Source organism: Mangifera indica, chromosome 6, assembly GCF_011075055.1.
Source record: "Mangifera indica cultivar Alphonso chromosome 6, CATAS_Mindica_2.1, whole genome shotgun sequence".
Classification (NCBI taxonomy): Eukaryota; Viridiplantae; Streptophyta; class Magnoliopsida; order Sapindales; family Anacardiaceae; genus Mangifera; species Mangifera indica.
The window spans coordinates 9,801,921-9,814,380 of NC_058142.1; the positions used below are offsets into that span (position 1 = coordinate 9,801,921).

Genomic DNA, 12,460 nt, shown 5'->3' on the forward strand with positions numbered 1-12,460 from the left:
GGAACCTTTATAATATGCACTTAAATATGTAGAACTTCCATTGTATGATAAATTCGGTAAGATTAAATGAAAATGTAACATAAAGGAAACTTAGCTGAATCATTAAATGTCTGATAAGCTCTTACAATAATCTGTTCCCTATTGAACTAAACCCTCTAGCAAGAGAGTCAAAGTAAACAACTTATGTTGGTTCGGCTTCACTGCTGCTGGTGCTCTGCATCCTCCACGCAATGATTCAAGGTTTCTCCAACTGTGATTCTGCATTGGTCATCAGGACTTCCATGGGTTTACCTCTTGTGTGGTTCAGTTAATGTGGTAAGTTTTGCCCAAATGCTGGGGTTGGATTAGCGATCATTGATAATATGTCAACTAGTGCACCGTGAAGCAGAAATACTTGAATGATCATAGAAGGAGAGATTACAGCTAGATGATAATTTTTGTTTTTTGATGTCACTTTGGCTACTGCCGGCTCCTCCTGGAATTCCTCCTCTTACTGCTTTCCCCTTCGTGAAATTTTGCTGGTGTTCCACCTGTCTTTGTACCATTCAAAGATTGTATCAATAAAAGCTACACTGCAGCAAGAAGATCCACAACTGAAAATAATTTGTGAAAATAATCATCAACATGCATTCCAGAATAAGTTTAAGCTGTTAAGAAAAATGTCTCGACAACATCAATAAATGAAACATAGTTACTTACCCCAAAACAGAAACTCTGAAAATGAGCATCGAAACTAGAGGAACCCTCTGCATTTGTCTTCCCAGAAGTAATTTCAGATGAATTTCGCTTGTTTAAATTTGAACTATCTCTGTAAGACGCATACGACGATGAAGAAGTAGAACATGAACTATTATTCTGAAAGCTAGAACCAAGTGCCTCAACATCCCCTTGAAACATCTCTTCAAAAAACTCCTGCAATTCTTCAAAACTCTCCTCTCCATTTTCCTGCCAGTTATACATTATATCCATCACCAAAAAATACTGCACCATAACCTGTATATCTAACATGAACCAACTGATTAACTCTAACTTCATAATCAAACTAATATAATTTCTTGATGTTTAATCTAGGTTTATTTCATAGATGAATTATTCAATGCTTCCAAATCACAACTTTTCGAGGGGTCCACAAAGTCTTTGATAGAATTGATGATATTGGACATATCTTCAGAGTCCACACAAAGACCTCACAAGTGGTTGGCCAAGACCAAAAAAGAAAGGGCCCATCAAAGACTGATTTTCAGAGATTGCAACACACAGAGAATCATGTCATCATAAAGGCAACAAGTCTTTGAGCCTAATAAAAAATTGACCAATATTGGACTTATGACTAAGGAACCCATTTACAATCACATTAATGATCCTTTAGCCAACCAACTAGAGTAAAAGACCATGAATACAGCTAGAGAAAAGCCAAATCTGATTTCTAGATTTTCCAATGCCAACCTGTAAAATTTACTCACAAGAAAGAATAATAAACTTACACTAGTCTTTGTTTGACTCATCATGCATGCCATTTCATTCAAGAAATCACCCATTCCCTGTATGCAAATTTCAGTAAGTTCACTAAACTTTTCAATATAACAAAGGAAAAAAGACAATTTCCCACTCAAGTTTTAGTCTAAATTCAAAATCACACCTACGATAGATAAAAAACTTAAACATCCACTCATAGACTAACTATCATCCAAATTTTCAGTTAGAAGTATGGATAAAACGTTATTTTATCTATAAACCCTAAAAACTATAAAATTTGTATCATTTCTCTACTTAGTTTAGAAAACTTACATTTACCCCTCATGATGAAGCTTTGAAAAATTCATTTTCCTCTCTTTTTTCGGGTTTCATCTTAGATGACTTAAAGATCTAGCTGATAATAAAAAACAAGCGAAGGTCTTCTTTGACAAAGGATAACCCTTCGTCGTCTAAATCAAGAAGACTTGATGAAGGACAATGCTTCGTCGTCCTTCATCGTCGCTTCTAAATGATGTGACATCATCCTTAGTCGAGTTTTTTAAACGATGAAGGATGAATCCTCATAGTTCTTTGTCGTCACGTATGGACGATTGTCTTTCATCGTCCTTCATAGTCGAATTTGAAAGATGGATGAAAAGCATTGACCGTTAATCGGAATGATGATAGTCGGAGAAAGAAACAAACCTTAATGATGAAAAATAAACTTTTTAAATTTTGAGAATGAGTTGAAATATTAGCTTTTAAAACTTGGAAGGAAAAGTAATATAAATTTTAAAATTTTAAGGTTTATAGGTAAAATAACGATTTTACCTTTGTCTTTAATTTAAAATTTGAATGATAATTAGTCTATTAATAGATGTTTAAGTTTTTTATCTGTGATAAATATGATTTTGAAATTAGACTAAAATTTGAATAAGAAATATTCACTTTCCCTATAACAAAAAGACCCCAAAGCCTTATGGGTATGGATGTAACATACATTTTGATCGTCATCATCACTGTCATAAATACCTACGTCGTACAGAAACCTCTTGTTGGCGTCGGACAGAACTGTACATAAAACAGCATCTCGTGAATCTAATAATCATCCATTATTAAAACATTTTAAGATACTCTATTATTTATAATGCAAATTGCACAAATATTAAAACAGTATTAGAAGATGGAATTCAGCATACCAGAATAGGCTTGTTGAATGGCCTGAAATTTCTTCTTGGCTTCCTCAACAAATTTTGAATTTCCCCTAGCTGAACAACGATCTGGGTGCCATCTCTGTATTCCAAAAAAGAAATTTCTTTCACTACAAATTCAAGAGAATTATCCAGGGAATAAGATGTAACTTTCCAATTCAAACTAATTCACTTTTCAACAGGGTGGCGAAGAACACAGAAACCAGAGGACTGGTTCGAAGCAAAAGGACCCAATCAAATAATATGAGAGGGTCATGCACAATGACCAAATTAAAAGAGAATGAAAAGAAGTTATTTTAACAAGTGCTTTCCCAGTTGATCAAATAGTACCAGAACAAAGCTTAGCATGCTGAATCATGACCAAAAACATAGCAAAATTAGCCTTTTGAAGGGTTCATTACATTGTTGAAGACCATGCACAAACAAAGACCAGATCAAAAGAAGCGACTTTTAAAAAAGTTTGAAAATTTGAGGGACAACCCAGTTGATTGAAAAGAGACGGTAACCGAAACCGAAACCAAAACCATGATAGTAGAAGAAGAGAGTTTAACTCTAACCAGTGCAAGTTTCTTATAGGCATTTCTCAGCTCTGTTTCTGTGCATTCTTTATGCAATCCCAAAACTGCATACAAGTCATTGCTTTTCTCTTCTCCATTAGCCATTAGTCTTCAAAACCAATCACCAGCCAAACAAAACACAAGCTTTCTCCTTTTTAAGTCGACAAATTACAAAACCGACGAAACATAATCCAAAACCAAACCAAACGCACCTGCAGTATCCTACAGCAAAACAACTTATAGAATTATAAAGACAAAATCTCTAACAAAGGCAACACCAAATGGCCAAGTTGTGTTGGAGAGAAAAGAGAGAAAAGAAGTCATTGTTTCAAAAATTTCTCTCCCTGTTTCCCTCCCAGGTTAAAGAGGGTAGGCCAGAGAAGTACTCAGAAGATTAAATTATACACAAGAACTTGAGGTTGGTGTATTGTAATAGAGAAATTAATGTAAATTGCTTAGAATGAGTAACGAGTTAAATGTGGGACGATAAAGTTAGGACTGGATGGTGGAGATTCAATGCAAGTGGTAGATATTTTGTTAGATTGTTGTGCCAGAAGGTTCTCTATTGCCAGCTGCCTGTTGTATAGAGTCCAAGTCTTCTTTGACGGCATTTTTGTGTTTTAGATCCCTTTCATTGCCCTACAATTAGCCATTAATGTTTGCTTACACCCGAAAAGCAATAGAATCCTATCTTTCGTTTGGTCTACTAGTAAATTATATTATATTTTAGGATAGAATAAGGAAAAAAAGATAAAAATATCTTTATACTAATATTGAAACTACAAAATTATCCCTTACAATTTCTTCTAGAAAATCACATCTTCTTTCTCAGAAGGCATCGATTAAAATGGCACTTACGTACTCATACTTGAATTCAAGAAGATTAAGTTTCAAGCAAATGAATATTTAATGGTCTTTTTAATAAAATTGGGATTGATTCCATTTTACACAGTCCCTAATCAGGGCCTTCTCTTCATTTCCATGTTACTGCTAGTTCTTAAGCTCAATCACGTCGTCTCTTATCTCTTGTACTAAATGGAATATTTGATCATGGATAACAAATTCCATGCTCAATGGATCAATGGCTTGTGTGTTTTTTGGTACATTTTAAGAACACAAACCAATTTTATGTATAATTTATATAGTTGAGTTCATCATGAATTCAACTTCTTATAAATCTAATACGATAAGTTCATTTATGAAACTTCTGGGGAGAATAAATATATTGTCTAATTAATTAATTCTTTTACCTTTTTGGATAGTGAAAGAGGATTTCAATATAATGTTATTTTTGTATGACCATAGAATTAAAAATATATACCCTTTCACACATGATAAGGTTTTCGGTACAACCAAATGGTCATAAAGTAGAAATATGATGCTAATTGGGTTTTCAACACGTGTACAACTACACAACTCAAATTTCATCCAATATACCTACCATAAAATTTACCAACTTATTCATATTTCATTATCAATATTCTTATATTATAAGTTTTAGTTACTTGGATATATAATTCATCCATCATTAACTAGATTTAACCCAAAATTAGTGCTATGCAGTCATATTTCTCTACACAAAATGCTTAAAGAAATAATTAGTTATGTGAATAATTTGCAATGATTAAATATGTCATCCACATGCAAACTAACTTTAAATATGAATAAAAGTCTTTCAATTCAAAAGTAATGGAAAAAAATAAATCTCAATAGTTAAGTTGTTTCAATCTATTAAAATCATTTGTTCTCTGTCTCTTACTATTACGAGATAACTTAATCTCTTTATATTTTAAGAGAATAACATGATTATTAACTTTTGTTTAAACATTTAGATTTGACAAATTAGAGTTTAATTGTATCCAATTTTGTAACTCCTTTTATTTTATAAATTAATACATGATTGTGCATAGCCAAATATATGGCAAATATATTTCCATAACATAATAACGGGCATGGATTTTCGAATAGTAAGCAAACCCACTTTAAAAATATTACTGTTTTCATAATATAAAGTTTTTTTCATTTAATTTTTGTTAATTGTCAATTAACGATATATAATAAAGTAATGGTTATACATGAATAATATGATAAATTAACATAAGTAGCTTGTGGCCCAAAAGTTGAGCAATGCCCGCATCTTATTTTGAGCTGACACTCAATCGAAGATGCTGTAAATGGTCACGTGCCTTATGATCAAAGTAGATCGTAGAACCTGCAAGGGCGGGCAAGAACTCCAATATGAATTTACTCATTTTCATCCTTCCACATATAAAACGAGGAAAAATCTATCATGTATCAGAGACGCACCTATATTTAATATACATCGTGTTATTGACCAATAAAAGAGTATACTGTATTCGAGATGTTATACACGTTATTATTAATTATTGTATTATCTTATTCATTGAATTTTTACTTTTCTTGATAGTTTTATGATGCACAATTTAAACTATTATTCATATAGACAAGTTGGAAATGAAGAAAGAAAAAAGATGCATGCATGCAGGGCAATGAAGGCAACAGGAGAGACAAATATATATATATATATCTCAGTTATATGATACATGCATGATCAATATTCCACAAAATTATATATTAATATATAATATAATATTACATACATGTATGTATAGCACATGGGTAGCAAGATAAAGCACCATTTTCAGCCAATGTGCCTGAACTAGGGTAGGTGATGACTGATCAAGTAATAAGTTATCATAAGACAACTGAATAATTTAATTATATACTTTTAATTTTAATGGATTAACCATATATTTTATTATAATTGATTGATCCCAAAATCAAGGAATAAAAAAAAAAGTAGCCATTGAGAATAAAGAGGCAATATACAGACATATGTATTATACATATATTTGCAAACAAATGAAACAAATTAAGTTGAGCAGGAGCACAAGGCAAAGCTTGAAATAAGGCAACACATGCACATGACACAAGTTTCGGCCAGAAGTTTTTTGGAAACAGGTTATTATCTATTTATATTTTAAGTGTTTGGTCCGCAGTCTCTGTTGAAGTTCGATATGCATCTGAATATGTGTTTTTGGAACTTGTTCGTCCACGTCTTCTATAGTATATCTCACCCCTTCTCAAACTTAATCTGTGGACTCCATTTGTTGATCCACCCTACAATACACCATCTTCAATTGCTTCTCATAGAACAATTTGAGTGTTACTTTCAATGTAAGTATATAGGGTAATAGATAAGATTCAACTTAGGATCTCCTACAACTTTTAAGAGCATAAGGAGAATTGAATTAAGATAGTATATGAATTATGCACAACTCTCTGGCTAGCAAGCAAGCAACTAGTACTATTTTAATGAAAAGACATGGCACATGAACAATATCTTGTACGAAGATTCTGGTTTTGTATCCAGCAGGTGTACATGGTAGGGTCCTTGGTGGCTACAACTTGGAAGTATATGCATGATCTTTCAACTTGTTGTACAAAAAGAAGAGGGGAAAGGGAGAAGAATGTAACAAAATTAGGTGTGATTAAAGCATGTTGGCAATATGCAGAGAAAATAGACAAGCTATCAATTTAGTTGATAGGCTTTTTTATTGAGATTAACTGCTCCCATTTGGATAGTCCTTTTCACAGCACTTTACAATCATGATGGGTCTAAACCAACTAGCTAGCCATGAGTTACCCAGATTGCAGAGACTTATGTTAAGTTTTTCATCTCTACAACTTGGAAGTATATGTATGATCTTTCAACTTGTTGTATAAAAAGAAGAGGGAAAAGGGAGAAGAATGTAACAAAATTAGGTGTGATTGAAGCATGTTGGCAATATGGAGAGAAAATAGACAAGCTATCAAATGGGTTGATAGGCTTTTTGATTGAGATGAACTGCTCCCATTTGGATAGTCCTTTTCACAGCACTTTACAATCATGATGGGTCTAAATCAACCAGCTAGCCATGAGTTACCCAGATTGCAGAGACTTATGTTAAGTTTTTCATCTCTACTTTTGATGCTGTTTTTACTAATAAACAGAAGAGATTTTATTCTTTCGGTTATCAGTTATCTTTGGATTAAGAATTGTGTAAGCAGTCAAGTGTAAATTGATAACAAATTATGACCAAACGCCCCTCAAAGGAGACCCAGGCATCAACTTCAAGTGGGATGATCATTGCTTAGCTGAATTTGTCAATAAAATGATTTGAGAGCAATCTGTCGCATCATATTTGCCTAATTACAATGTGATTAGTATGCGATAATAAAATTATCATTTAAAAGTTGGTCAAATTCTAGCTTTGAATTTACTTTATATTGCTTTCAATTCTGTTAACTTGGCTAACTTGCTAAAGCGAAAGACATGAAGAATCTTGAATCTTTATATTGCCAGGTATAATCAAAGTCAACAATGAGATTTATATACATAGAAAATTATTCAGTGTCAAGGACATTAAAAGTAACTTTGTTGTGAGTTTTGTTGCATTACGAAACTGCACTGATACGTCAACATAAAATTTGAAATCAACACTAGCACGTATGTTGCATAGTAGCTACACGAGATGGATGAGTTGTGCCCACATGTTCAAATGAATTGGACAGTGCTACTCTCAAGTCCAAACTTCCCTTCTTGTATCCAACAAGCTTTGTCAGGACTTTTCAAGATTGCAAGCACTTTCATAATAAAAAGCTGATCAATTTCCTTGGCTGTGGCAACGTAGGCTACAAATTTTTGGAATCAAAGCAGGACTAGAGTTACTAACGATCACCATTAGAGCTTGGAATAATTCTATCAGATCAAAAACTGGTGTAGATGAAGCATGTGCAATATTTATGTAGTTCCAATCTTCTCTGGCAACCCATATTGTGCCAAGAGCTTTTTGTTAATAAGATTTATGTTAGGAGTAATACTAAGTGTATCTATTTTGGATACACAAATATATACACACTTATATGTGTCATCACATTATTAGGTATTACTTTATTCTTAATTTAAAATCACATAATCATATAATGATATATATAAGTGTATACATATTTTTGTATCTAAAATAGATATATATATATATATATATATATATATATATATATATAAAATTTAATTGCTGCGTGAGAATGGCAAATATATGATATATAAACAATAGACTATTATAAAAAAATATCAATACTAACTTTAGGTTTAGTATTTGAAGTAGGAGAATCTTTGATATGGTTGTTGGAAAACTTGTAATGAAAATTTATAACAAACTTAGGTTAAAAGTTGAGACCTAGGTAATTTGCAATTTCCTTGAACATATTTATCTCCTTCATTCATATGTATAAGCATTTAAACAACCTTTATTTTCTAAGATACAAAACAAATATAAACTTCATCACAAAAAACAAAGGCTTAAGAATTAAGAGCAAAACTATGGAAGATTTAATAGAAATTGTGAACTTAAATTTTTGTTTGTGAAAACGAGAGAAGTCCCCTTTAATACTACTTCAAGGGAGGACAAAACTTGGAATTTCAGCTTGAATTTCACTGTTATTCTGAACCTTTGATCATTCTACTCTTTATCTTTTATATTAATAAAATTATATTCTATATTTCTAACACTTTCCAGTGCAAAATTAAAAATTGTTCCTTCTATTTCACAACTATTTAAAAAAATTCAACAATATTTTTTTTTTAATTCTCAACTCTAATTTCGTGTTTTCCTTTTCTGTGGCCTGTACATAGATTCACTCTGATCTGAAGTTTGAAATTCAAACTAATTAATTTATCTGTTTTTTTGAATTGGCTGGTACATTATTTATTATACAAAAAAATTTGATTATGTATTATATTATATTATATTTAATAGTTAATTAAATACTTTACATTTGAATTATTATATTGATTTTCAATAAAAAATTTGTAAAAATTATTAAAATTATTATGATATTACTGTATTTTTTAAAATGTATTATTGATAATATACTATATTAAATTAGTATATACATATTCTGTACTTTTTCTGTATACAAATTTTAGAGACACTTTTTTACAAATATTTTTTTATTATTCATCGTACTTTACTAATATAATTTATATTCCATTTTTTCTTATTCTCACAATTACTAATTAGTCAAAAAACTATACCGATCCCTGAATTTAGAAAGCATTATCAGATTAAAATAAGGAAATTATAAGAAAATGCCAAAATTAAGGGGGTTTAAGCGAAATTGCCTAAAACAATCAAGTTAAAGTAAAAATGTCCAACTTTTGTGAAATGACCAAACTGCCCCTATATATAAACAACACAAATTTTCATATTTTCTATGGTAAACTTCCACCATACACTGTGCAAATTCAAAGAAAAATCGCACTTTCTCCACTGTCCCACGGTCAAGCAGATTTCTGACTATTTTCTTGCTTTTCGACGACCGAAAATGGTAAAGAAGGTTAGTATATCTTCCATAATCTTGTTTGAATCAAGTTATTGTTCATATTATTGAGATTTGAGTGAGATTTTGCGGTTTGAAACTTTAGAGTTTTGATTTTGAACAATGCTTAAAATGTTTTGATTCTTAGTTGTTTTCGTTAAATTTGTTGAAGGGTTTTATGTTATAGCCTATGTAGATTTAATTTGTGTTGAAATTAGAAGTCGAAATGACGGATTTTTGGCCAAAAAATGCATCCAAAGCAATCGACAGTCCAACTGTGGGAACAGTATATCCCACAGTCATGACGAACATTCCCATTGCCAGGAGACATTGACCGTGGGTTAGGGGGCTAAGTAGTTTTTTTAAAACATTAGGGAGCTATCCGTCATAGATTAGTCCACGACAAGTGTTTCTAAAATTTGTCATGCAACAGTGGGTTGCTGTCGTGAATACCTTGGGTTGGGAGGAAAATTTACTTTTTTGAAACTGCAGGGGCGGTAATAGATTTGAAAATTACTGAGGGGGCAAGAGATAAATATTGGACCTATTTGTAATAGAAATTTTCTTAGGGGGTAAATTGATAATTTTCACATCTAGGGTTTCTCAACATGTAGTTTTCGAATTTTATATTCGTTTTTTCTGTTTTAGGGTTTTTCAATATGTAATTTTCGAATTTGAGATTTGTTTTTTCGATTTTTGTGCCTTTTGGACATATTTTATGATATAATGATGTAATTTCACTCAATATTTCGGTTTTCTCGTTTATAGGATATATCGACTCATATTTTTGAATTTCAGTTTCGTTTTTTCGAATTTCGTTGTTTTATGATATATCGACTCGTATTTTTCAGATTTCTGAATAATTTTTTCGATTAGTGACATTCTTACGTATTTCAACTGATAGAGTTCGAATTTCAATTCCGTTTTTTCGATTGTTCACATTCTATGAGATTTCAACGTATAGAATTCGAATTTCATTTTTGTTTTTTCAAATTTTGCCATTTTATGATATATCGACTCGTATTTTCCAGATTTTAAAACGATTTTTCGATTGTTACTATTTTAGGGTATTTCAACGTTTAAAATTCGAATTTCAGTCTTGTTTTTTCGAATTGCACCGTTCTAGGATATATTGACTCGTATTTTGAAGATTTTCGAACGATTTTTTGATTATTGACATTTTAAGGTATTTCAAAGTATAAAATTCGAATTTCAGTTTCGTTTTTTCGATTTTGGTCCTTTTAGGATATATCGATTCATATTTTAATATTTTCGGTTGATTTTTCGATTATTAACATTCTATGGTATTTCAACGTGTAGAATTCGAATTTCATTTCTATTTTATCGAGTTTCACTGTTTTAGGATATATCGACTCGTACTTTCCAGATTTTCGAATGATTTTTTGATTGTTGATACTCTAGGGTATTTCAACGTTTAGAATTTGAATTTGAATTTTATTTTTTCGATATACGCTCTTTCAGGATATATGGACTCGTATTTTCCAGATTTCTTTATTATTGACCTTTTAGGGTATTTCAACGTTTAGAGTTTGAATTTCAATTCCGTTTTTTCAAATTTTATCGTTTTAGGATATATCGACATGTATTTTGAAGATTACCAAACAATTTTTTGATTATTGACATTTTAAAGTATTTCAAAGTATAGAAATTAAATTTCAGTTCCGTTTTTTTTATTTTCATCTTTTTTGGATATAACATTTCATTTTTAAGATTTTCGACTGATTTTTTTATTGTTAACATTCTATGGTATATTAACGTATAGAATTCAAAATTCATTTTTCTTTTTTTGAATTTCACCGTGTTAGGATATATCGACTTGTATTTTTCAGATTTTTGAACGATTTTTTGTTTGTTGACATTCTAGGTTATTTCAACGTTTAGAATTCGAATTTCAGTTTCGTTTTTTCAATTTACGCTCTTTCAGAATATATTGACTCTTAATTTTTAAGATTTCTGAACAATTTTTCAATTGTTGACATTTTACGGTATTTCAACGTATAGAATATGAATTTCAGTTTCGTTTATTTATTTTCACCGTTTTAAGATACTGAAATCTTATTTTTTAAATTTTGTCATTTCCTTTTTTATTGTTTTCTATTTTTCATCTTTATAGGACATTTTCAACGTATATTTGCTTTTTTTGAATATCTTACGATTTATTGTATATATACTTTATCTATCATTATGTATAGATATGTATTTGATTTCATTTTTTAAATAACTTGTCACGAAAATAATTATTTGTGATTTGAGTGATATTACTATCAAACGTTAGATGAAATAACGAAATACTCAAACAACTCATTCTAACAAATATAAAATGAAGAAATTATTTGCACTAAAGTTATTACATCACATATCAATACAATTACATATTTGAAACAATAATAAAAATATATCGGTTACATATAATTGAAGTACAACAATGATGAATTATATAACTAGCAAAATTGATTATAAGCATGTCAAGATCTTATCCCTTTGCTTTTTTTAGATGAACGCTGCGGGGCAGAGCTCGGGATGGGTGCTGGTAGGGGTGGATTCGAGCCGAGCTGAGCTCGAACACAGGCAAACTCGGTATCAGCTTGATAACTGTTCATTCGAGCTCGAGCTCGTCGAACGTAATGAAAATGCAACTCGTATTCGAGCTCGTTGGCTCGCGAGCTATTCGCAAGCCTTTAACGAGCCTGGCTCGCAATACATACCGAGCCGAGCTACTCGCGAGCCTATAACGAGCTGAAAATCGAATATGTTTCATGATCCGAGATATCGAGCTAGGCTCGCTTATGCTTAACGAGTCGAGCTATCGAGCGAGCTGTCGAGCCAAGCCTAACG

General features: G+C 31.2%; 1 protein-coding gene across 3 annotated transcripts; it reads right to left on the minus strand.

Moving 5' to 3' along the window:
- Positions 1 to 75: 75 nt before the first annotated feature.
- Positions 76 to 3,766, minus strand: LOC123218274 (chaperone protein DnaJ-like). Of its 3 annotated transcripts, none has more exons than XM_044639614.1 (6): positions 3,224 to 3,750; positions 2,655 to 2,748; positions 2,456 to 2,526; positions 1,485 to 1,541; positions 700 to 945; positions 76 to 530 (listed from the first exon to the last, which is right to left on the minus strand). In XM_044639614.1, exons 1-6 carry the CDS (start codon positions 3,326 to 3,328, stop codon positions 366 to 368), a joined length of 738 nt encoding a protein of 245 aa, XP_044495549.1. In that variant the 5' UTR covers positions 3,329 to 3,750; the 3' UTR covers positions 76 to 365. The 3 variants fall into 3 exon arrangements, with proteins under 3 accessions (XP_044495549.1, XP_044495550.1, XP_044495551.1); XM_044639615.1 differs by having other exon boundaries at positions 76 to 534; XM_044639616.1 differs by having other exon boundaries at positions 326 to 593; positions 3,224 to 3,766.
- Positions 3,767 to 12,460: the final 8,694 nt, after the last annotated feature.

Excerpts from the sequence above, each read along its gene's own strand:
- LOC123218274 (XM_044639614.1), bottom strand. The coding sequence starts at position 3,328 with ATGGCTAATGGAGAAGAGAAAAGCAATGACTTGTATGCAGTTTTGGGA. Across the intron at positions 2,527-2,654 it reads CATTCAACAAGCCTATTCTG|TTCTGTCCGACGCCAACAAG; the intron begins GTATGCTGAATT and ends TTTTATGTACAG. Across the intron at positions 946-1,484 it reads TGAGTCAAACAAAGACTAGT|GAAAATGGAGAGGAGAGTTT; the intron begins GTAAGTTTATTA and ends TATAACTGGCAG.